Source organism: Chanos chanos, chromosome 7 (assembly GCF_902362185.1).
Source record: "Chanos chanos chromosome 7, fChaCha1.1, whole genome shotgun sequence".
NCBI lineage: Eukaryota > Metazoa > Chordata > Actinopteri > Gonorynchiformes > Chanidae > Chanos > Chanos chanos.
Genome location: NC_044501.1, coordinates 10115291 through 10141220, shown reverse-complemented (window position 1 = coordinate 10141220; position 25930 = coordinate 10115291). Strand labels below are relative to the sequence as shown.

The window sequence follows — 25930 nt, the reverse complement described above, 5'->3', positions numbered from 1 at the left end:
GAATGGGGGAATTCATGAGCTGAGATAAACGTGTATCGCTCATTATGACATCACAATGTCGAATGAAACAAATAGTAAACATGGAATCAAAACAGTGAATTCTCAGGGTAAAGACATAGCTTCATATAAAATAAACAGGGCTTTCAAATAACTGGCCCAGACTTCTTTTAACAAGTGGATTTCAACACATATTTGAACAGGAATGGCACCTTGCTTTCGCTTGAATTAGCGTTTGTTCCTCTGGAAGCGGGAATGGATTCTCGTTTAGACTGAATTGATCTGACAGTGTGAGAGGCATGGCACAATAGTCTATCTGACAAACGACAGCCTTCTAACGGCATAAGACTGCACACGCGAATGAACGCCTCTTCGAAAAAGAGGGGGAAAAAAAAAGAAAAAGAAAAAGAAAAGCAAAAGTATCAATGTTTTAAGACTAGCGAAACTAGACATCAGCTTTATGCTGTGGAATCTTTTAACCCCCCTCTTCTCTCACTGTTCAGTCATGATATATTGTTCATTGTGTCATAAAATCAGATCACTGATTCTAAGACTTACAGCTTGTGCAGACACACATCTGTACACACACACACACACACACACACACATATACAACTGCGCGCGCACACGCACACGCACACACACACACACACACACACACGCACACGCACACGCACACGTATCATGGGCAATGGAAGTGGGTGAGCAGGGATTGTCACGTTAGGCTGGTGGTTTGTAACACAGAGAAGAGGGGGAACGGGTGGAGGTTTTGGTGGGAACGGAGGGCTGGGGGCGGGGGTCAGAGGTTAGGGTTCGTCGAAGAGCTGCAGGTCTAGCCGTACTACGATCTCGCCTGTGGGCACCTCGTGTAACAACAATCTCTTAGTGATGGGGCCTTTAGAGCCCTGGTCCTTCTTTATGTCTGCCAGCCGGATTTCTGTTCTGCCCAAGAAATCTGCACAGAGAGAGAGAGAGAGAGAGAGAGAGAGAGGGGGGGGGGGGGGGGGGGGGGGGCAAGAAAGAAAAACATAATTGAATGAAAAGCAATTATAGATGGAATGGCTCTGATCTATGGGCCACACAGACAGAGAGGGAAAACAAAGTATGTAGATATCTGTAGTTTTTATCTGTCGTTTTTTATAGATACACTCACCGTCTGGAGAGAACTGATCTCTCTCAAACACCGTCACACACAGGACATCCTGCTCCAGGTCCTTAATGAAGAACTGACAGTTGGAGTTCCACTTGGGGTTCAGGGTGTCCTGCAGTGTCTTAGTGATGTGGCACTGAGACCCCATGGTAACCTCACAGTAAGGGTTACTCTTACCTACGCACAAAACCATCAGAACAACGTCACAGCAACGTCAACGCGACGTCGTACGAACGTCAAATCAACATCAGATCAACGTAAACACAACATCAGATTAATGTCAATTCAATGTCAGTTCAGCATTGTATTAAGGTCAATACTATGTCATATCAATGACAATACAACATTATTTTAATCTGAAGTCACGTACATGCATTATCCATCATTTTGAATATTCGATTTAGCTCTTTATCTAAACAATCTCAGTATGTCGATAAAGTCTACAGAGATGAGAAATCAACATCAGTGAGGTGTTGAGTTGTGTAATTAACACAGAGGTTATGAAGTTATCATTACCGTGTGAGCGACAGGGCTTCAGCTCTATGCCTTCCACAATGTTCACCATCAATCTACCAATCCCTGTGGCTCTCTGAGATCGCACTGCACACACACACACGCACGCGCACGCACACACACACACGCACACGCACACGCACACACACGCACGCGCACACATGCACGAACACACAGGCACACACACACACACACACACACATAAAAAAGGAAAAGATCACACTTTCAAAGATTGCTCAAATAAAATCGCTTTGTATGACTACAACCAAGAACAGACGTACCACGCAAAGTTCAAGTTCAAGGACAAGCTGGCGCGAACCACACTAAAAAGCACTATTTAAAATGACTAAAAATAATTGCATATATTTAGGACAATACCCAGATAGGCTTTCTCCCTTTTCTTCTTCTCTGTTTCAATGAAGAGCTCTGAGGCCGCCTTGATCTTCTGAACCCACGCTGTCCTACAGAACACGTGAGACGAGGAAAAGACCATGATTACTGGATACTGATTACTTGACAGGTCCTAATGGTATCCAGTAACAGTTTCTCAAATCTGGTTCTGGAGGTCAACCGCACTGCTGGTTTTCATATCAATGAAACACTGTGGTCTCTGATTGGTCGAGGAGAGCATACATGTGGACCTCCGCACCCCCCCACCCCCCCAAAAGGAAAAATCTGATTCTAATTACAAGGTAAGGTTGGAAAAAAGAAAGAAAGAAAGAAACAAAAAAAAAACAAAACGAAAAAGCAGCCGGACTGCTTGATGAACTCTGGTGTACATTAAACGATATTACGTTAAAAAATCTTGTCAAACATGGTGGGGTGTGTTCTGTGAGATGAGTTTGAATAGTAATGTAATTCCAACAGTAAGAGTATATGTGAGTGTGTGTGTGTGTGTGTGTGTGTGTGTGCGTGTACCTTTCGTTAATGCTCTCTGCGCGTATAGTATAGACCCTGTCGATGTGGGATATATGGAAGATGGGCTCGTCTCCTGAGGGATCTGTCGGCAGTTTCACCAGCACCTCGTTAAGGAAGATGGGCTGTAGGGGAGGAAAGGACAAAGAGGTCAGAGCCAAGGTCGTAAGGTCATCAGAGGAGCGTTCGTACAAAACATCCACGGCTCCGCAACTGTCGCACGTTTCCTGCGAAAGAATACGATTCAATTTTCCCCCTTTTTTCAGAGCCATTCTCCTGTTACTCTCAAGAACTACACATAAAGTTTTCAAAAGTTTTTCTGTGTTCATCTGAGTTTTTTTTTTTATGTTTTGTTGAAGTTTCCTGCACAGGTTTCCTGCGGCATCACACACAGAGAGAGAGAGAGAAAAGACCAAGCCACATTAAAGCGTAACAGGAAAACGAAAAACGGAGATCAGAGGTGCGGTGGAGGGTCCACTCACGGTTTTGTACATCCTGTACTGCAGATGAGACTTGACGCTGAAGACTTTGTCCGAGCCCGAGGAGCCCAGGGGCTTGACGATCTGAGTGAGGAGCAGGAAGTCGTTGAAGAGGAAACCGTAGAGCTCCTTGTTGCTTTTGGCTTTGTAAAGTTTGCCGCTGTGCAGAAACTTCCGCGGGCCCAGGCAGTTGGTCACCGAGTTAAACACCAGTTGCTAATTCACAAACGGGACAGATAAGTGAATTCAGGTTTGCTTGTTTATTATTTTTAATAAAGCGTACTTTTAAATGGATGAAGCTGAGACAGGATATTGTGCGGTAAACAGGTTTATGGACTGAATTTCCAGTTAGTGTCCCAGTGCACTTTTAGCGTCTGTCTGCACATTTGCAGGTGCCAGTTAACACACTTGAGTGATTTGATATTCATGTTCATTTACATGACAACACATGAAGCATGTTAGAAATGCTTTATTCACCGACATACTGATCCACCTCTTCCATGCTTTATCACACTAACAGACTGAGCGTGTGTGTGTGTGTTTTGACACACCTCTGACAGTCCTTCACACTGGACGTGAGCCTGAATCCACTCCAGTCTGTCGGAGTTCTCTTTCTCCCTTACGCCCTCGTTGACCTGAGAGCAGAGTTCCTCAGCCTTCTCCAGAGCCTGTCTCAGGTGACTGTGATCGGGGTGACTTTCCGGAGTGTTCTCTAGGATCTGAGACAAACGTCACACAAATTTATCCGTTAACTAAGACACAATCAGTCAAATCCGTAGTCTAAACGGGGTTAACGAACTGAAGCCTGACAATACAGTCCTGATTATGAAGGGTCTGACTTAATAAACACAGAAATATTTGTTGGAATATTTAATAGATGAATATTTGTCTGCATGGTTACATTTTTGATGATGAGTGGGTAGCGTGTGACCCTCTGCATTGGTTTAAGCAGGAAGCTGGAGAGAGGCATGCCTTTACAACGTGGGTCCATAGCCAGCCTCTGTAACACACACACACACACACACACACACACACACACATCGAGATCACACAATCAGATGACACACAACACAAACTAACCAGTACATCACTGAACCTGTTTTCAGCCACAGCATTATAAGAAACCATAAATAATGACAAAACGGCATAAAATATATAATATAGATGAGACAAACAAGCAAAATGAGTACACCGGGAAATGAAGAGCTTCCACCATAGCTTAAACTATATACTACTGCTGCTGCAACGCTTTTAATTCAGACTTATCTGATTAAACACTGATTAAAACTAATATACAGCAACGTACAGTATTGGGCAGAGAATCTTCTAATGCCATCTTTAATTTACACACTAAACCCTAAACTCCGCGTGGTCATCTCTCTTTGAGAGTTGTCAGACAGGGATGCGTTGGTTACCTTTAATTTAAACACTAAACCCTAAACTCCGTGTGGTCATCTCTCTTTGAGAGTCGTCAGACAGGGATGCGTTAGTTACCTTTAATTTACACACTAAACCCTAAACTCCGTGTGGTCATCTCTCTTTGAGAGTCGTCAGACAGGGATGCGTTAGTTACCTTTAATTTACACACTAAACCCTAAACTCCGTGTGGTCATCTCGTTTTGAGAGTTGTCAGACGGGGACGTGTTGGTTACCTTGACGAATTCCTTAAACTCGGGGGCTTCGTCGGTCTTCTGCTGGATGAGCGTGGCTCCGTTGAGCTGGCAGCTGCAGAAGCGGATGTACGGCTGCATGTGCGGCAGCTGCGCAGTCAGGATGTCGCCGATCATCTTCACCGGCATGCGCTCCCCCGACATCTTCTTCCTCACCCGCAGGGCCCTGCACGGTCGCGCGGGGAGGGAGAGACGGAGGGATGAGTGAAAAGAGCAAAACGGCAGTGACTGACTACCTTAAGATCTGAGAGGGATGCTGAAAAAGCTACAGAGTGGGTAGATGATGATTTTGTGAAGGAAAGCAGGTCTTGTGCATTGTCTTGAAAACGCGAGGGCAATTTGGTAGAGGTTACACTGTAATGTAAAGTGCTGTCCAGCAGGGGTCGTACTTGAGCAGCTTGATGTTGCACATGATGAGCTCTTTCCAGTTGACGAAAATCATGGCGACCTCTTTCTCCGTCAGCAGCTCGGACTCCAGCAGTGGCTTCTGAAAGATCTGAGAGAGATATGGCACAATGCTACAGTGTTATGCTGCACAATGTTATAGCACAGTGAAATAAAGGTTACTCAGAATAATGTTACGGCACAGTGTGACAATAAACATTCATTCATCACTAACAGCAATGCACAAGGAACTCCCTCCCCCATAGTAAGTATGCAAACGAGTGAATTTCCTATAGAACTGAAGTCTTAATATTCCACAGAAGCTGCATACTGTGTGCCTGTGTGCAGTGACTCCTCCCTACAGAGCAAGACTAAAGTCACTGCTTCTACACATTTCATATTCAAAGTAAACATCTTCACTTAATGGCTCATATTCAAGGTGAACGACAACATTTCTTTCAGACCGCTTATGTGATTCCCTGTGAAGCCCTGATTCCAGACCAGTCACTACACGAGTTTGTTTGAAAGGGCTGACTGCGGAGAACAAGTTGTTACCTCCGTGACAAGCTGGAGGTCGTTGACGTAATTCTCCTCAGTAAGGATGAGCTCATGGACGTAGCCCTGTCTCTTCCTCTCCATAGGGGTCAACATGTCCAGGAGGTGGAGGTCAGCGCACCCTGGGAAACAGGATGACAGGCCGGGGTCAGTGTTCTTTCTCTTTTCTCGGGGTCATTACCTCTCTCACAACGCAGGCGCTAAAGAGTAACTGAACCTGCACACTCGTAACCTTCCCATGACACGGTGCAACATTTCAGTTATCAGTAGCTTGTACTTTTTAATGCCCTCACTTAAAAAAATAAAAAATTCTCTACATTGTTTGATTGGAATTTGATGCATCATAAACTGGGCTGTACTGTTGTCATGACATGGTTTACTACTTACACAAAATGCTTCATACACTTTTCACAAGGCCTTCAGTCTGCACTCGTAACAACTGTTTTGTGTATTAGTGAAAGGACTGTTAAGCACCAGTGTCACCGATCACGTCTAAAAGATGTATACAAGTGATCAGGGCCCATATATATATATACAAAATAACATTACAGAAGGTTCAAAATACAATGTCTTCCAGGTAAATTATCAGACACTATATAACCTGATGGTTGACACACAGATGTGAATATATTCTCTGTATAACATCCTGCTGAGACACTGGTTAATATTAGCGCTTAGAACAACAAATACACATTGTCACTAAATGGATCAAAGAAATACACCAGTCCACCGTTGTCATGAGTTTTTTTTAATGGTTATACAGCTCATTTTCTATAAAGACGGCATGACATTTTTATTAAAGCTAGGAATTGTTTGTATATATTTTCTTTCTTTTTTTTTTCTTTTTGCCTTTTTTTTACATTCATTTCTGATAAAATGCTTCAGTAACCGAGTGCAATGGTTACCTTTTGGACTTTGTTGTGAGACTCAAAAACAGAGACAAAGCAGTTTATAATCATATACAGTATTATAGATAATGAATGAGAAGCATTAATGTTTTTTTTTTGTGCTTCTTAAATCCAAGCCACAAAACTGTTCTTGATGTGATAGGCTCAAGGATATGATGGACAGGTCCAACCAGCCAATCATAAAGCAGCAAACTCCAATACTGTTACATTGTGGCACCAATGGCAACCCACAAAGCTAAATTAAAAACAAACAAACAAACAAATGAACAAACAAACAAAAACCCATATGCTGAATACAGGAATTACAGTTTAAATTTCCGGTTTTTTTTTTTTAGAACATTAAAATTACAATACTGTTATGTGACAGACACAAACAGGCAAAAGAAATCGTAGTTGACACGGTACCGGTACAATATTGGATGAGCTTTAAATTAATGCCATGATTTTCTGAGGAGGCAGGAAAAAAAAAAGGAAAATAAAAACATTTGGTAACCAGTATGTTTTATATTTAGAAAGCTAACTAGCCCAAGGGACTCGGTGTCTCTCAGTCTTTGTTAAACGGACATACCACATTCTTAGCTTTTTTTTTTGTTTGTTTGTTTTGCATTTGTAAACACTTCTATTTAAACGTCAATGTGGGACCGCCGTGATGCCATGGTACCCTAGTGACTGACACGGTTTGTTCGGTTCACATGGATCCCTACCCCAGACAAAGCAGAGGGCACATTAAAAAAAAAAAAAAGGCAAATTCATCTGAAAATCTCACTTTGTTAAGATGTCCTTTGTCATTGAGTCTGATGACTGTTAAATCATTTCCAAACACTACTTGTCTGCACACAGGATGGGGGGGGGGTACTATTTATGGGTATTAAAACACCCTGCTTTACAATTATTTTTTTTTGTTCATTATAAAAATAGTCAGCACAGAACGCCTTGGGATATCACGGTGTCCTTACACAACACGAAAGTAAGAACTCCGAGTCAACCGACAGACAAAACAGTTGTTTCAATTGTGTAAACAACCAAAATTCAGGAATATAAAACAAAGCCATCTCATTGATAACAAAAAAATACAATTATTTAACTAATTAACATGTTGAATGATTCCAACCTAATTATATCAGACTTAACATGTGCATCAAATCCATTATGAGCTGTGTGTGTATATGTGTGTATGTATGTATGTGTGTGTGTGTGTGTGTGTGTGTGTGTGTGTTCATAAAGGTATCATTCTCCCTAAGTGACAACTGTGCAGTATTTGGTTTGCAACACCAATTCTCAACCCCATCACACAAACGCTACTTAATAACAATAAAAAAAAAAAAGAGAAAAAAAAAATTAAGGAAACGAACAAACAAACAGGACCAGCAAGCACATAAACACACATCTATTCATCCAATGTTTTGGTATGAACATGACAAACAATAACACAGAAAGGCATGTGATTGGATGAATGGAAAAGTCCCATCCCGCCCATCAGACTGACTGGCAGCACCTGTGTACACTCTGAAGGTGAAAGGGGGGGAGGGGGGGGGCATTCCAGGTTGTCACTCAAAACTACTCGACACGAATTCCTCAACTTTTCTGACCCTTAGGGAAATGACCAAGACTTAATCTTTTTTTTCCCCCCAACTCTTCTTTTTGGTTTACACAAAATGAATTTACTGGGGGCCAATAAAACAAGAAAGCTGACGACTTCAAAAGGCCAGATACGTTTGGGACTATGGTACACTCTCATCCCCCTTTCTAATTTGTTTGGCTTCAGTGATTCTATCGACTGTACGGGTCAGTTTACGCCACTTGCGTGGCTCCCCAGGGCCCTGTCACATTATGGCTCTTGAATAGTGGGTCTTTCTGTGGTGCTGTGGGGCCAATGAGAGGCAGTGGGCGGGGACTTGGGAGGAAAAAGGGGTGGGGCGTTAGTCAGGTAAGGTGGAGCTTAACATCAAATGGAAGCCATTTTGACTTTTTTGGATGGAGGGTCAAAACGGTTTGAACTACTGCAGCGAGGCTGGGGGGGGGGGGGGACAAAACAAAAAAAACAAAAAAACAAAACCATCACTAGGTCACAGAAAGCCACAAAAGGACCCACTATCCAATGTCCCACTGATCACTGTTCATTCTCTACATAGATATATATATAGATATAGATATATATATATATATTCATTGTGAAGAGATAGCGTTCAATTCAAAAAAAAAAAAAAGAAAAGAAGAAAAAGAAACCAAAAAAAAAATAAAGTTGTTTTTTTTTTTTCTTAAAAAAGATTAGGCATTACTTTTTTTTTTGTTTTGTTTTTGTTTTAATGTGGAGAATGCTGCTTGGCAAATTTTGGCGTTGCGTCTATGGTACTGAATAGTGAGGTAAATGACTGCTCTCTGCAGTGCGTCTCTTCTAGCCACAAAGCCAGGTAGCAGTCACATGGCCAGGGGACTGCATCTCCCATCATCCCGCGGGGCAGTGTTTAGGGGATAGTGGGTCGCTTTGAGGACTTTCAGGGCTGAGAGGGATATGGGCAACATAAGAGTCCTAGAAAGAGGAGAACACAGCACATAAGCAAAAAAACGGAGTAACACAAAAAAAAAAAAGAGAGAGAGAGAGAGAGAGAGGGAAAAAAAAAAGTTACAAAAGAAAAGAAAAATAAAATTAAAAAAAAAAAAATACACAATGTGCAAATATACGAGCTAGAGGAGGACTAAATGACTTGGCAGACGAGTTTCACAAGACCACAGGGCATGCAGAGAGAGAAAGAGAGAGAGAAAGAGAGAGAAAAAGAGAGAGAGAAAGATGACATTTAACTACACATGCTACACATGAGGGTGACTATGCCACGAGACGAAGGAGAGGGGTGTTAATGTGGCTGGGGAGGTGCGGTGTGCGGGAGGTGTACTGAACACACGTCTCAAAAACAGCGCTCTACACAAGACTACACCTTCAGAAGCACTGATGTACGCTAAAGACTGCAACGTTTCTGTACAATGGGATGTTGCATAAAGAGCAGGTTTCTCTAAACTACGGCTAAAGCTTTGGAGAGTTTTATGGACGCTACTAGCCAATAATTTTGGAAAGTTCTCGTCAGACCGGGGCATGCACTAAGAAGGTCCTCAAAGAGGTCTGAGAGATTACAGCCTTGACAGGGACAAAAGACCACTTCCTGTGGTCGACCCTCAAGACCCTCAGAACTGCTCTCTCCCCTGTCCTGCACAGATCTGCCAAATGTTGTTTGATTTTACTGGTTTTGAGAAAGACTGTTGAGCGGGCAGAGAATTAGTGTGAGTTTATGTTTGTGCGTGTACGTGTGTGTGTGTGTACGAGAGAGCGAGAGAGAGCGAGAGAGAGAGAGAGAGGGGGGGAGATATAGTGTTACTCACATTGCTGGCTGGGATCGGTGTCTGTGGTCAGTTTGACATAATTGGAAGGGAAGAGACCCACGGATCCGTTCAGCTCGCCCTTCCACCAATCAGGATCCTCCCTGCTCAGCACGTTAATGATCTGACCTTTCCCAAAGGGCAGCTCATCGTCGTTCTGAGCCGTGTAGTCGTACATGCCAATCACCTGACATACTGCCACACACACACACACACACAAACACACACACACAAATGTGAACACTAGGTCAGGTGCAGGACTGTCACAGCTGATGGTAAAACTGAGAGACGTTAAAATGTTACTGACGGTTTTAAAAGCCAGTCACATCCAAGTTTCTTTTTTTCTTGTCGCATAGCTTGTTTCTTACACTTTTTCAAAGACATACTGTTCTTTAAATGCAGGACTGACGACTTTTAATGACATATTTCCACATAACTGACTTCAATACTTGTCTCTCTCATAATCTGACTCATACCTGCATTAGCTGCTGGTAGTTTGGGTGGGTTGGGATCAGTGGGCGTAGTCTTATTGGTGCTTGGACTTAACAGTTTCACGTAATTGGCTGGAAACCAGCCAATCTGACGCTTCTTTCCTCGTGCCTATGTAAGGAAAAAACCCCCATAGGAACAGAGTGATTTAAGCTACATCAATGAAGTTTCTTAGAAGGTGTTCAATAGTCAGAACCAAAACACAGTCGAGATGTTTACTGGTATTTAGGCAGAAGAAACTGTGACTGGTGCTCCAAAATGTCTCCGTTCCGTTTTTCAGTTAAAAGGCATTTATGTACTTTACATAACTGTATCCAATCAAAACAATTCACCTTCACCTTGAAAATGAATCAATCCTCCCCTTTACTGGGTGTGAGAAGGCAACAGAAAGTATAGGGAGGGAAACTATTACTATTCAAATGACATCTACTGCTAAAACTTACAGGTCCCTGACCATTGACAGTTAAGCCAGTTCAAACTGCCTTAAGCTCAGACCAGCAGGACCACTCTGAACACTGTGTATAATGTGTGTGTGTGTAGTGTGTGTGTGTGTGTGTGTGTGTGTGTGTGTGTGTGTGAGCGTGTGTGTGAGCATGTGTGTGTATAGTGTCTGTATAGTGTGTGTGTGTGTATAGTGTGTGTGTGTGTGTGTGTGTAGTGGGTATGTGTGTGTGTGTGTATAGTGTGTGTATAACATGTGTATAGTGTGTATAATGTGTGTGTAGTGTGTGTGTGTATGTGTGTGTATAGTGTGTGTGTGTAGTGTGTGTGTGTATATTGTGTGTTTGTAGTGTGTGTATAGTGTGTGTGTGTATGTATGTGTGTGTGTAGTGTGTGTAGTGCGTGTGTGTATAGTGTGTGTAGTGTGTGTATTAGTGTTTCCTTGGCCAAAGAGTTCTGCCAAGGTCCAGTTCCTAATTTAGCGCATTCTAATGGTGGCTGTAATTATCCATACAGTTTCAACATTGAAGAAATCAAATCCATGGTGTGTTTAGAACAATTTTTTTTTTAGGTTTTTTAGTGGTTGTTACCAGTTGCAAGGTCCTTTCTCCTAACACGCTCACGTGTGTGTGTGTATAGTGTGTGTGCAGTGTGTGTGTGTGTGTATAGTGTGCGTGTGTAAAAGTGTGTGTAGTGTGTAGTGTGTGTGTGTGTGTGTATAGTGTGTGTGTGTGTGTGTGTGTATAGTGTGTGTGTGTGTGTGTGTGTGTGTATAGTGTGTGTAATGTGTAGTGTGTGTGTGTGTGTGTGTATAGTGTGTGTAATGTGTAGTGTGTGTGTGTGTGTGTGTATAGTGTGTGTAGTGTGTGTGCAGTGTGTGTGTGTGTGTGTATAGTGTGTGTGTAGTGTGTAGTGTGTGTGTGTGTGTAGTGTGTGTGCAGTTCGTGTGTGTGTGTGTGTGTGTGTGTGTGTGTGTGTGTGTGCAGTGTGTGTGTGTGTGTGTGTGTATATAGGTTTGCATTGAGCTTTACTGTATCGAGTAACTGAACATGAGCTTATGTGCACACACATAAGCCAAATCAGAACAAAAAAAAAAAAATGCACATTAATTCAATCCTTTCAGACCCTTATCATTTCAGATTTTTGTTATGTTCTTGTATGTTTTAGATCAATGACTTAAAGTTTATACATCTGAACAGCTGAAATGTATAATTTACACTGTTAAAAATTTAAAATTATTGGCGCTTTTTGAACTAGGCCCTGCTTGAAGTTAGACTTAATCCTAAACAGTGTTACCCAAACCTGAGGTTCTCTCTAAATCATATTCTCTCTTCATAAACTACTGGGTCTGACGAAAATCCCTGTTCATTTTTTCTTTTTTTTTTTTTTCAAAGCACACTATACATACACACACACTACACACACACACATTATACACACTATACACACACACACACACACACACACCCACTATACACACACACACATACCCACTATACACACACTACACACGTGTGTGTATAGTGTGTATAATGTGTGTGTGTGTGGGTGTGTATAACGTGTGTGTGTGTATAGTGTGTGTAGTGTGTGTATAGTGTGTGTATAACATGTGTAGTGTGTGTGTGTGTGTGTGTGTGTAGTGTGTAGTGTGTGTGTGTGTGTAGTGTGTGTGTGTGAGTCATTGTCCAGTACAGACCTGCAGCTCTCCTTCCCACCAGCCCCCTGGGTTCTTCTTGCGGATGAGAATGAGCTGACCTGGGGCTAGAGTTAACTGCTCCGCTCCCGTGGCCGCGTATGGAGCGATCACCTGGGCAATCTCTGCACACCAGGAGGAGGAGGAGGAGGAGGAGGAAGATGAAAATGAAGATGAGACTTTTAGGCTAAAAGCACATTTAAGTATGACACAATTGTTACGACTCGTACCGACTCTCAAATGCAGATCTGCTACAATCTGTTCAGATGAAATGTTTTCACTTAAATAAACACTGACACTGAGTATTTACTGAACTACTGCGAGTCATAGTGTGTGGTTACACATGGCTACTCTTTAAATGGGCAATACACAAAGCATTTAGCCTGGACACATCGTCGTCACCATCGTCGTCGTCGCCATAGAAACAGAACCCCGCCCCAGATAGCAGCACTCACCTGGCTTCTTTCCCAGGCTCCCAGACTTCCCCGCGGGTCCCAAGCCCTGCACAGAAAAACCGAAAAGGTCAGTGTTTCAGCAGCACCCATCCACTCACATGTTTCTGAGTCTTTTTCAAAGCACATAGTCAAACGCCTAGGATTAATGAGGTTTAATCCCAGATAACTCGTGCTAATCAGCTAATGTAGCGTACAGGCATTCATTAGAGCGAAAACGTAATTTACAATCGCTCGTTAGAATAATAACATGGACCAAAGAAAAAACCTCCAAAAAAACCCAAAAAACAAAACATCTTTTGCCTTTTTTAAATCAAACAGTTGTTAATGACGTTGACTCACCTCTGAGTCTTTAGGTTTGACGTAATTGGACGGGAACACACCCGTTTTGCCGGCCACTGTGCCCGTCCACCAATCACCCTCTTTCTTTGTCACCGTGATGACTTCACCCTGCTGAAAGGTCAGGTCGCCCTGCTCGCTGCTCTCGTACGTGTACATGGCTATGTACTCTGGAAACAAGACACACCCAAACACACACACACACAAACACACCCAAACACACACACCCAAACGTACACACGCACACACAAACACAAACACACACAAACGTACACACACACACACACAAACACACACACACACACACACACACACACACCCCCCAACAACAACAACAACAACATCTGTGAGCATAGCAGCACCTTGCCAACCCCATTTCTGAGGTCAAAATCATTCATCACTTTAGCATTTTTTTTTTTTTTAAATTTCTTCATAAACATCTGTTTTTTGAACGTGTGTGTGAAGTGTTTGTGTGTGAGTGAGAACTGGGAATGAGATGTTTACTCATAGGTGTTTTGAGAAGGGAGTGAGTGAGAGAAAGACGGGCCTGTTTGCGTTTCACAGACTGAACTCTCCGACAGTTGGTTCTGACAGCGGCTTGCCTCGCTAAGCCTTACGTGTCAGTGCGTCACCGTGTTTGTGTGTCTGAGCGGCTGTGTTTTATCACCTTCTCCCATCTCCGTGGGTTTGTTAGGGGAGGGGCTGGGCCTCTTCATGCTGGGGGGGCTGTCTGACGAGCCAGACTCGATACTGCACCACAGACACAAACAGGACACATTCAGTAACCAGACTGTGGAAATCCAGTTACATTAACTCTTGGTTATCTATTTGATCTCTGCTTTTTTTTTTCTCTCTCTCTCTCCCTCATGTTCCCTCTCTCTCTCTTTCATTCTCACTCGATTCTGTTTCGACATCCAATATTTCAATTCAATTATGCACGGCTGTATTCCTTCATTTTCTCCTTCACGTTTTTTCGCTCATTCCATTTTCGCCGTGGTAACTTCACGTTGTTGCACTTCTCGGTCCTCTAAGGTACTTCTCCCTCTTCATACCCGACACAACAATCTTCTATCATCTGTCATCATCCATCACCTCTCCTTACTCCCCTACTCTCTCTCCCTGTCTTCACTCTCTCATCTCTCAGTCACTAGCATGTCCTCCTCTGGCATTACTCCCATACACACACACATACATACAGACACACACACCCTACCTCATAGACTTGCGGACGGGTCCAGAGATGAGTTTGACGTAAGACTTGGGGAACCAGCCACGTTGGCCCTGTACCTCTCCGAACCACCACATGTCCTGCTGCTCCAGTACCGTAATGATGTCGTTCTTGTTAAAGTTCAGATGGTTGTCTTTCTTCGCTCTCCACGGGTACAGCGCCTGTGCCTGCAAACCCTCCACCTTCTCCCCCTGAAAAAGACAGAGAGAGAGAGAGAGAGAGAGAGAGAGAGAGAGTGTTATACACTTATATGTGCTTTATATAGAGTAACCCATACACAGGCTGTCTCCCATATTCAGTCTCTGTAAATAAGTCATCTCTGCTCAAAGTTTATGTTTCAGTGACTCTCTAAGTGAACAGACGCTGACCAGACGTCTACATGGTGGATATGTAAATCTTTTAACACTTTGTAAATGACTCAATAAAAGAAAGACCTGAAACCATAGGTCAAGTGCAGCCATCTCTGCATTTTGTCTTCATCAGTCCCACAAACATACGGACATGACAAAAGTCATCCATTGTATTTAGAGCAATGTGAATATAACTTGGGCCACACTGAGCAATGAACAACTACAAACTGGTTGTTCATGACTTGGATCTGAATTTTCTAGCGCAGGCAGACGTTGTCAAAATCAGATTTGGAAAGATCTGATTGTGTGCGTTTTGCCAGCTACATAAATGTCCAATTTTGTCACGTCAGAGGGGGAATCTGAAGCGGGTCATTTTTAAGCTGTGGTGTGAACAAAAGCCCTGGAGGCTGAGTGACACTTTTACGACAAAACGTCAAACGCGACGGTAAAATGTCATGAGAGGAATGAGGGGAAAATCTCATTGAGCTGCAGCCTAAGACACAGACATTACAACGCTGCTTTGCGCTACAGAGGTGTGGTTCGGGAGTGGTACCTGTCCCAGTACGGGTGAGGGGGAGGAGCCGGTAAGGGTGGCGGGGGTGAAGGCGGAGCGCTGACGTAGCTGTCCCCCGCTGGGCACGGACAGGGATGGCTGGGTGGGTTGGGTGGGCCACGCGTCCCAACCGTCGCTATCCTGCTTCTCCGCAGTGTTAGACGGCCATCTGAACACACACACACACACACACACACACACACACGAAAAACAAGACGCCCTGAACATCACTGGTTCTCAACCGTTCACTCTTGTTTCTATGTTTGTCAAAGAATTCCAGGGGCGCAACACGAAGGAGTAAATTGACGCTCAGTCTTATTGCCATGTCTGCTTATGAGGTATTAGGAATCCGACCGATGCACTGATTGTAAGTCGCTTTGGCTAAAAGCGTCTGCCAAGTGCTAAATTGTAAATTGTAAATTCACTCCTTTTACGGGACAGAACTCATGTTTGCTTGGGTGTTTGTACTTACGTAGTGCTGAAATCCGCCCAGTTGCTGGAGGTGGATGATGAGGAAGAGGCGGGGCCGGGAGGGGCTGTGGCGGTTGGGGGAGGAGCTGCCGCCGGCTCCGTGGTCACGGGTTGCATGGACGTGGGCGTGGTCGAGGAGGAGGTAGGCGTGACGCGGGAGACCATTTTGGGGGCGGGGCCCGAACAGGTGCTGCCACGCAGGCTGAGGGGCACCTCCGATTCCGGAATCTTCTCGGCGTAGTTGGCGGGGAACCAACCGGTTTTCCCTTTCAGCTCACCTCCCAGCCAACCGGGCTCACCTGTCTGAGACTCATCCACCTGACAGAGAAAGACACATCAGAATTCCACCCAAAAAAAAAAAAAAATTCTAGCATTTTCTCGTCATTTCTACGAGCCGGCCTCCGCCTGTCCTGAACGGCTCTACATACACATATAATGTGAGGCACATGAGGACAGAACTTAAAACCTAATCATTTTTCTAACACAGAAGAATGACCAATCTAGCAACAATTTCCGGCACTGAACAGGTATATGGGAAAGTCATCCGTGTGACTTTCACCATATATACGGGGTCATACTACATAAAAAAAAAAAAAAAAAAAAAAAAGGATATTTGTAATATAAAATCAGCACGTAAAAGTAACAGACATCTGAACTAGCTGAGATATACAGCGCATGAAAAAAGAAAAGGTGATTCTTATATGTTTTGCATATAAGAGTTAGACAAGGAGCCCACAAACATGCAACATTATGAGGCAGTGCTAGTTTGGATGAAGCCATAAAGACAGACAACAGAACAGGGACTTCCCATGCTTCTTTTCCACAGGCTATATGAGGTCTGCAAAACAGCTTCTCTCCCGGCTACATTTTCCCCTCATAAATATCTTTAGTCAAAATTCTGCACCCCAGGAATTCTTTTGGTCGCGTTATTGAAGTTAAACAGGGCTATTTGAGGCACTTAGATTCAGATGACTCGACCCTGGCTGTAAAAATGCGGGGAAATTTGTTTCGAGCACTTGCTGGTAAAGAATTTGTGAAATTTCTTATAGGTTAATCGGGTCGGGCTTTGAGGTGTCAGTCTGCTGTGGAAAAGCAGCACAGCGGGTGTTGAGAATGAGAACTGATTGGCTAAGTGTGACAGGAGAAGGTGATTGGCAGAGAGCGAGAGTGAGAGAGAGAGAGAGACAGAGAGAGAGAGAGAGAGAGACAGAGACAGAGAGTGAGAGAGTGAAAGTGAGAGAGAGAGAGTGAGAGAGAGAGAGAGAGAGAGAGTGAGAGAGAGAGAGAGAGTGAGAGTGAGACAGAGTGAGAGTGAGACAGAGTGAGAGAGAGAGAGAGAGAGAGAGAGAGAGAAAGAGAGAGAGTAGACAACCTGCACTTACCCACTCTCCTTTCACCTTCAGGAAGAGTGAGCACAGGTAGGAGAGAGGCAGGGGTCAAAGGTTAATTTTTGTGTGCCTATGCACACACACACGCAGAAATGCAAGATCATACATACACACACTCCCAATGCATTCCCTCAAGGCGCACACGTGCGTGCACACACACACACACACACACATACACACACACGCACACACACACATACACACGCACGCGCGCGCATACACACGCACGCACGCACACGCAGGCACACACACGCACACACACGCAGGCACGCACACGCACATACATACACAGCTGGATGGAAAGATTACACACTAGCAGATCTTTGAAAGAGGACAGGTCTCCAGAAGATTTGAGCTTGGTGCTCAGAGAACCATGCACACAAAAACCATTAAAACCATTACTGGTCATCAGACGTTTACCATGACGATGTCTCCGGGCTGGATCGTGATCTCATCGTGGCTGCGAGCCTCAAACGGGTACAGCGCTCTGTAATAAACCAGCTTGACTTTCTCCTGATTAAAGCTGCTCATCGCAGCCTTATCTGAAAAACACACACAAAACCGTACATGCGTACTTATCACTGAGGGGCTCTTAAGGACAAACACACACACACACACACACACACACACACACACACACACACACACACACACACACACACACACACACACACTTACTTTGGCTAGAGTTAGAGGATCTGTTTGGAAAATTTCCCTACTTCAAATTCTCCACACACACTCAAATACACACACAAACACATAAACAAACAAACACATAAACAAACGCACAAACAGCATCTATGAGTAGAGCCACATCTTGCCAACCAGAGCTATCGTTTGTGGATCCGTTCCAAAAATCACCCTACTTCAAAACCTCTACACCCGCACACACACACACTCAACACACACACACACACACACACCCCTACCTCCCGTGGGCCATGCTGACTGGCCCATGAGTTTGCCAGCGGGTTCAGGTTGTTGCATGAAGAGCTTGTTGAGTTTGTCCTGCATGTCTCTCCTGTTCTGGCCCTCCTCCTCCGTCACACGGCTCATCCAGGGCTGAGCCAGGGGTGGGGTGGCGGCTTTACCGACCCCCTCGTCCCGCCAAGCCGGGGACAGACCCTCATCGGCGCCGGACAACCTAAAAGAGCGAGGACATTAGCGCGCTTGTGTTCACATTCAGCCGCTCGGTGGCTGGATTTTAGTACAGGACTGAGGACGGGACCTTTCAGAACAGCACGGAGAGAGCTTGAGGTACTGGAGAAAACTCAGGAAATACAAAAGGACCAAACACAATCACATATACAAAAAAACACAGAGATTTTGTGGAGCATTTAAAAAAAAATACTAATATTTTTCAATATATAAAACATGATCGTGATAAGGCATTTAAGAGCTCTTACGCTAATCTGAGGTGTAGATTACACACACACATATACACACGTACATGCACACACACACACACACACACACACACACACACACACACACACACACACACACACCTGGGCTCCGGCAGCTCAGCAGACTTCCTTTCCAGGGGCGGTTGGATGATGTCTCCCTCCTGTTCTTTCTGCTTTAGCCTCTGTTGTTTGCTGTGGATCTCCCTCAGCTCCTGCAAAGCATGGTGGGATAGAGGAGGACAGGTGAGGGGAGGCATGGGGAGGGCACGCCGGGGCACCTTATGCTCACGCTCCACATTGTCTGCCACCGTGCCCTGCAAGCGCTATCCAGTCACCATGGTAACATGAGACAGGGGCTCAATTAAGAGACTGAAATATGCTTCTCTTTGGTCCCTTCAGTGCGAAGAATGTTTCCGTTTCCGTCTACGAATACGTAGGTGAACGTGAGACGTTTGTCCACAAAACACGCTACGCCTGGTTTGCTTTCAGGTATTTAACAGTTTGTTTATTATTTGGAGGACACACTTGCACGGTACATGGTGCAAACAGGGGCAGGTTCATGAGTGACAGGCCACAGTGCCTGCTGGGTATTGCAACATGAACCACTGAGGTCACGAAGGCCAGAAGTTACTATGGCGACAGAAAGTGTTTTAGTCTTGTTTTTTTTCCTTCAAGGAAGGCTTAACCGTGTTCCAGCAGCCAACAGAAACACAGCTGCTTATGTAGTGTCATTCTAACCAACTAACGGATGAGTTACAGGGGAGCTGATTGAATTAAAAACTACATTTCCCATCAGGCTGCTGTACCATCACTGAGACTTACAAGAACCAATTCACTGGATTAATCACTTTTATTAAAATACAGAGGGAGAAATGTTTCTTTGTTGCTTAGAGTAGGCTAGTGTTTTTAGTACAAATGCTTGGCTTGTGATTTAAGAGAAGCAATTTCATTACAGTGTCCACACCCTTCAGATAAAATACGTTGTTTTTTTGTTGTTGTTTTTTTAACCCCACACATAAGCAAGAGGAAAGAGACGTCTGAGCACTTGTAAGGAAAACCACTACAAGCGACGGAGTCACAGGCATACAGATGCTAGATTGTCAGACAGTGTTAGAGGAGGTCCCAGACTGTAAACAACACACACACACCATACACAAAGCTGACAGTTAGACTTCATGAACCAGATTTGTCATCAACCATGCACTCCAATGCTTCTCACTCTCCAGGGCAGGTTCGTGTGAGTGGGGTTGATTTTTCTCAGCCAGGCTGTTTCGTGTAGTATGGTTTCTCCAAGTTTAGGGTACCCTTAGTCACTCTGATCAAACGCAAATCAATTCCCTGTGCAAAGCTAATCTAGGTAAAGTATGGATGAGTAATGGTCGTAAGTACAGGTACAGAGATGGTGGGATTAAAGGAATAACATGGTTTGGTAACTGGTTCTATGTGACTTAGAGCGGCGGAGTGTTAGCCAGCTGCATCACTGCGCTGGAATATTCTGCTCCTGTTCATGTCAAAACCTGTTTGAGTGACGAGGCCTCCAAGTCTTGTCTCTAGAACTCTCTCGACCGCTTTTGATTGGCTAGTTCACAAAACCCAAAACGTAACTAAAACTAAACGGTTACCTTAGGTGTAACAACTCGAAGTGTATTGTGACAGAATGTAAAAGCCAATGAATACCAGACGCTGATTTAAAAACAAAAACACCCTGAGTAACAAATTATTCAGAAGAAAATGACCTGACTAAACACCCATCAGTGCAAGTGACAACAAGGTTCATGCTTGAAAGCGATCGACATTAATTATTTTCAAAGCGTTTAAGGATTAACTACAGCGCCACCCACTGGCTGGGAGGAGAAGCAGATTTTCTTTTGTGTGTGTGTTTTTAGTTTTTTTTTTTTGTTGTTTGTTTGGTTTAAACCGCTGGGCAGCTAAAGCTACGTCGCTCACTTTGAACTGCCCGTCAAAGGAAGCTGTGGGGTGAAGCAGGAGACACAGGGAAGGGGGGGGGTGGGTTCGGCGGGCTGCGTGTGGGTCAGGGAGCATGGCGGAATTGAGGGAGTAGGTGAAGATAGGCGTTTTTTGTTTTTGTTTTTTTTTGGGGGGGACACCTGGAGGAAGGAGTCTAAACGCTTCAAACAGGCCAGGAGTGCAGCGAGGCAGTCCAGCAGCACCTCGTCCACTGAGCCCCCATACTGGAAGAAACACACACGGAGCCGAAGGAGGTCAAACCAGCAGAGCCATAACCATCATCATAATCATCATAATCATCATCATCATCATCATCATCAGCGTTATTACTATTGTTATGATTATTATCATTATTAATCTGCCTCCTGTGGTCTGATGTACACTGCATAGTGAAGATCTGTACAATGTAAGGCCATCTGTCGGTATTTTCAATCGTTACCTGAGGTGCAGTGCAAATAAACTGGTTTGTGGGGGGAGGGGGGGGGAGGGGAGCGACACAACCCAAAGCACAAAGAAGAGTCTGGTTTCCTTTTTGGTTAGTGAGGGTCACAGGGTCAAGGTTTTCATTGTTTGGGGGGGGGGGGGGGGGGGGGGGGGGGGGTGAGGGATGATTATTTGCTTAGTAGGGACACAGAAGACACGACACACTCGGGCGTGCTGAGATGTTGCACTTCTCCAACGCCTCCTGTGAGGGGCAGCGGAGAGCGCAGTTCAATCGGGGAGGGGGTGGGTGGTAGATTGGGGAAGGGGAAGGGGGCAAAACGGTCGGGTCACTACCTGTCGCCCCCTCTGCTCCTCAAACATCAGCTCCAGACGGAGGCTCTCTATCCGGGTGGCGTGGGCCTGATAAAATAGACCCAGAGACTGCCGCAACAGGGGGGGGGGCGGACACGGTTGAGAGGATGGGGAGGGGTGAGGACAGATGGACGGACGGATGGATGGATGGATGGACGGATGCATGGGGTTGCCAGCCACAGCCAAGCCACAAAGACACGGAGGAGGAAGAGGCAGGACAGGCCGAGGCCGACGACAGACGAAGAGCGAGGAGGTGGGAGGAGGAGGAAGAGGAGGAGGCCAGGAGGACAGTGAGCAAGAATCAGACACAGTGAGACAACACACAACAGTTTAACCTGATCCCATTACAAAGCCCCCCCCCTTCCTCTCTTGCTTTCTCTTTTTCTCTCCCTTAAAACAGTCCCCAGTCTGGCTTGAGAGAGCTGCACGGGTGCAGGGCAACCCCATACGAAATTAGTTTGTCCCACCTGCTCGCGTCTCAAGTCAGAGCTGGTCGTTTACTGTTATCAGAGAAACTCACTGTCTAACACAAAATACGTTCACACAATGACACACACACACACACGTATATATACATATATACACACAAACCAACACAACTCCTGTACATATGTGACAGTGACCGACACCCACTTCTCATACACAGACGCCAAAGCAGTTTGGTGAACACAGGATGGTGGTGAAGAAGCTCTACTGAGAGAAACTGTTGAAGTTAAACATCCTGATGCTTGGAGGCCTGTGACTGACACTGACTCCTGTGTGTGGCTCTGGTGTGTGTGTGTGTGTGTGTGTGTGCGCGCGTGTGTGTTTGTGCGGTCAGTACCTTCAGCTGGGTGTTGAAAGCATCGATCTCCAGCAGTTTGGAGCGCGTCTCTTTCTCCACGGTGTCCAGCTGTTCCCTCAGCTGTTGCAGGGTCGACTCTTTGAGCTCCACGGCTCTCTGCAGGCTTGACAGAGAGTCTCCTAGACAAACCCGGGTCAGCACACAACCGCAGCACACAGTCAAGGACAAGACTGGAATGCGACCGGCTGGCTCTCTGTCTTAGCGCGAGCAGTTAAAATGACGTCGGGCTAAACGACTGGGTCGAGTCTTACTGGGGGGCCCAGTTAAAATGTGGTTATAAGGCTGATTATATGTCCATAGACAGACTATGTCAACTGCTTCCAACACGTACAATATGTTCATGTGACAATAAATCCGACTCGCGATGTCCAGTCGGTAATCACGTACACTAGCTACATTGACTTATTTCAAGTGATAACAGATATTGGCAAATGTCTGTTGGTATGTGTCTATGCGAGCAACTTTGAGAAGGTGTATTTGTTGAAGAGAATGACTGCTGGTTTGTCTGTGGTGACTTACTGTGCATGCTGTTCTGTTGGACCTGTTTCAGCTGGTCATTCAGACACTGTTTATCTGGAATCAGCCTCCCTAACCACTGCTGAGATTCCTGCAGTGAGAAACGCACACACACACACGCACGTATGGACGCACGCGTACAGGAACGCACACACATACGCATGCACACACAAAAACACAAAAACACAAAGACACACATGCGCGCACACACACACAAAAACACACACACACGGTTATATATTCCTTGCATGCAGGGGTTGTACACAAACAGTTTCTATTATCCTGTTAAAATACAAAAGAGACCCTTGTTGAGAACAAAGAGAATCCCTCTCAGCTATAACCTCATGTATAACACAGCCCGTAATGGTTTTAATTAAGCCTGGTTAACTATTTTAACACAGCAAATTGCTTATAGACTGTAAAAAAACCCCAAAAAACCCATATCCTGGGGTGAAAATGAATATGTATTTTATACATGACCCACAAATATTTCAGTAAGTGAAACAACAGCCTGAGAACTGTGACTGGCACATTGAACACAACAGGCTTTGGGCCTCCATTAGCCAATAGACTACAGTGACCTCCCATTTAGTCAACAGACACAGAGACCTCAGATATACAGTAACATTATGTCCAATCTAAACAGGTCAGAACCCAACTGTTTTCAACTTGATCTGTGTTCAGTAAGGCGGAGCGAGCGGAGAGGAGGGGGGCAGAGGGAGAGATAAAGGATGGAGGGATAAAAGGAGGAGGAGGAGGAGGAGTACCTGTAACTGCTGTTGCAGGGAGGTGATCTCCGCAATGCGCTGCTCACGGCTCTTGTTCGTGCTCTCGATCTCTTGTCTCTGGGCAGACAGGCGGAAACGGATGTCCTGCAGTTTTCCCTCTAGTTGACTTTTCTTGTCGTTCTTCACGGGGACATGAAAGAGAAAGAGAGAGAGAGAGAGAGAGAGGAATGTTGAGAGATAACGAACGAGGCATTCTCTCTAGAAAAACCGAGAACTGATATTTTCGGCATGAGCAAAGAGACTTTCACTAGGGACGTGGCAAGGTGCTTTACCAGAGCCTCCAGTTCAAACTCCAGGGTCTTCTTCCTGGCTTTGAGGAGGACGATGTTCTCCTGTTCTCGGTTCCTCTGAGTCAGAAGCTCTTGCCTGCGGTTCCTCTCCCATTCCAGCTGACGCTGGCGCTCTAGCTCCCGCTTGGCCGCCTGGACGACGCCAAACCAGTCACAACACACACACACACATATATAAATTTAGCTCACAGAGTCAATAGTTCTCAGTACTTTCCCCATCTTAACAAGCAACAAACCATAATGGAAGAAACACCAGTTCTCCCCCATCTTTCCAAGGTGTCGTCTCCCAAACTCCATCTCCTCTTCCTCGTCTCAAATGTTCTCCTATCGACCCATCTCACCTCTCTCCTCTCGATCTCCTTGCGTCTCTCCTCCTCTCTCTGTCGCTCCAGCTCCCTCTGCTTCTCCAGCTGTTTCTCCAGCTCTTGCTGACGGCGTCTCTCCTGCTCCAGTCTCTCCCTCTCTTTCCGTTCCTGCTCCTCTCTCTCCAGAGCTGCCAGTCTCTCCTGCTCCTTCCGCTGCTGCTCCAGCAGGGCCTGACGACGCTTCTCCAATTCCAAGTTCCCCCGTTCAAAGTTCTCCCGTTTCTTGTCTTCAAAAGTCACTGCCGGAGGGGGAAAAGGGGGGGGGGGGGGGGGAGACACGGAAAGTTCTGTCATTGCCGAGAGACTGACACATTTTTCTCGAATACCCAGGGGGGGTAAAAGTCAATTAGTGCGCGGCTTCCATCTTTTAAAGATTTCAAACAATTTCAAAGATGACAACTTTGTAGAAGTGTGTGTGCGCGCACGCGCGCGCGTGTGTGTGTGTGTGATCATCTTTTTTCCCCACAATTTCCTTTCTTCTGCTGTGTAACTCACAGGCACTGCCTGGGTCAAAAAGTAAAAGGCTTTATACTGTTAAGTTATTCATGACTCCTGACCTGGAAGCTTTTTCTCAGCATTCTGCTGTTCCTCCTCCTCTGGTTCCTCTGGAACCCTCTGATCTGTTGAGTGCATGCTGGTCAACGAGACCCCACTGCCCGAGCGGACCCTCCTACAAACACACATGCGGTAACCGTTCAATAATCGGCATCATCAACACAGTGACTGATGGATTCGTGTTGAAGACTGAGGAAGATTCAGACCTGAAAGTGGTTTCAGACCTGAAAGTGGGCGGGATGAATTCTGGGGGAAGCAGAGGTGGGAGGGGCAAGCCAGACATAGCCATGTCAATCAAGTGCATCGCCAAGATGAATTCCTCCGCGGTCAGCTTCCCGTCCTGGTCTATGTCTGACAGGTTCCTATGGCAACCAAAGTAAAAAACACAAATGTGATGACTCAGGCAATAATATTGGCCATACAATCACTCACTGTATATGATAAACAGTAAAGGCTTGTCTATGGTGCCTCACCAAAACCAAGAGCCAAGTAATCCACTGTCACGTTAATATTTCTGAAATCCCTAACAGACATATGAACGGCTATATGTCAAACGACTCATTAATGTCCGAGATGCTTCAGACTGCAACTCAGTCTTCAATTGATTCCTATTCCCAAAGCTGCACGTTCTCCATTTTAAACAACCGTGCATGTGACGGCACTAAGACTGAAATTCTTATCTTAACGTCTACCAAAGTCAGACAAACAGCCGTCAGTCAAATAAACGGCTATGGTAAAATAGGCTGAGCCGTCCCGTGTTACGACGAGAGAGCTAAAACACTGAGAGGTTTTAAACGTGAGGGAGAAGGTTCTAGACAGAGACAGAGAGGTGTCAGACAGGGGCGGCCGGTCCTCACCAGATGGTAGCTAGCTGAGCCTGCGGCAGGCTGGACTGCATAAGGATGGTTCTGGCTTGAGGGCCTGACGGGAGGAAATGAGAGTGAGACACTGTGTGTGTGTGTGTGTGTGTGTGTGTGTCTTGAAAGTGCTGAGCTCGACTCCACTGGATCCTCTTTACTTTCCTGACTCATCAGAGTGACAGTCAATCCGCTCTGTAAG

The 25930-nt window shown here is 45.2% G+C and overlaps 1 protein-coding gene across 1 annotated transcript in view; it reads right to left on the bottom strand.

Annotated features, from left to right (window-relative positions):
- Positions 1 to 803: 803 nt before the first annotated feature.
- The window catches only part of itsn1 (intersectin 1 (SH3 domain protein)), a 30957-nt gene continuing 5830 nt past the window's right edge, over positions 804 to 25930 (bottom strand). The window contains exons 8-41 of the mRNA XM_030779545.1: positions 25729 to 25792; positions 25096 to 25233; positions 24874 to 24986; positions 24293 to 24555; positions 23934 to 24083; positions 23641 to 23781; positions 22877 to 22964; positions 22337 to 22476; positions 21496 to 21582; positions 18853 to 18962; positions 18274 to 18488; positions 17765 to 17886; positions 17339 to 17353; positions 16078 to 16274; positions 15958 to 15981; positions 15486 to 15654; positions 14568 to 14773; positions 14022 to 14104; positions 13358 to 13524; positions 13019 to 13064; positions 12567 to 12688; positions 10417 to 10540; positions 9944 to 10135; positions 5664 to 5785; positions 5114 to 5220; positions 4707 to 4890; positions 3956 to 4054; positions 3606 to 3773; positions 3058 to 3270; positions 2579 to 2700; positions 2039 to 2121; positions 1664 to 1747; positions 1151 to 1324; positions 804 to 952 (exon numbers count right to left, since the gene is read on the bottom strand). Coding sequence (XP_030635405.1) covers positions 804 to 952; positions 1151 to 1324; positions 1664 to 1747; positions 2039 to 2121; positions 2579 to 2700; positions 3058 to 3270; positions 3606 to 3773; positions 3956 to 4054; positions 4707 to 4890; positions 5114 to 5220; positions 5664 to 5785; positions 9944 to 10135; positions 10417 to 10540; positions 12567 to 12688; positions 13019 to 13064; positions 13358 to 13524; positions 14022 to 14104; positions 14568 to 14773; positions 15486 to 15654; positions 15958 to 15981; positions 16078 to 16274; positions 17339 to 17353; positions 17765 to 17886; positions 18274 to 18488; positions 18853 to 18962; positions 21496 to 21582; positions 22337 to 22476; positions 22877 to 22964; positions 23641 to 23781; positions 23934 to 24083; positions 24293 to 24555; positions 24874 to 24986; positions 25096 to 25233; positions 25729 to 25792 — 4481 coding nt within the window. The remainder of the gene's footprint in view (positions 953 to 1150; positions 1325 to 1663; positions 1748 to 2038; positions 2122 to 2578; positions 2701 to 3057; positions 3271 to 3605; positions 3774 to 3955; positions 4055 to 4706; positions 4891 to 5113; positions 5221 to 5663; positions 5786 to 9943; positions 10136 to 10416; positions 10541 to 12566; positions 12689 to 13018; positions 13065 to 13357; positions 13525 to 14021; positions 14105 to 14567; positions 14774 to 15485; positions 15655 to 15957; positions 15982 to 16077; positions 16275 to 17338; positions 17354 to 17764; positions 17887 to 18273; positions 18489 to 18852; positions 18963 to 21495; positions 21583 to 22336; positions 22477 to 22876; positions 22965 to 23640; positions 23782 to 23933; positions 24084 to 24292; positions 24556 to 24873; positions 24987 to 25095; positions 25234 to 25728; positions 25793 to 25930) is intronic.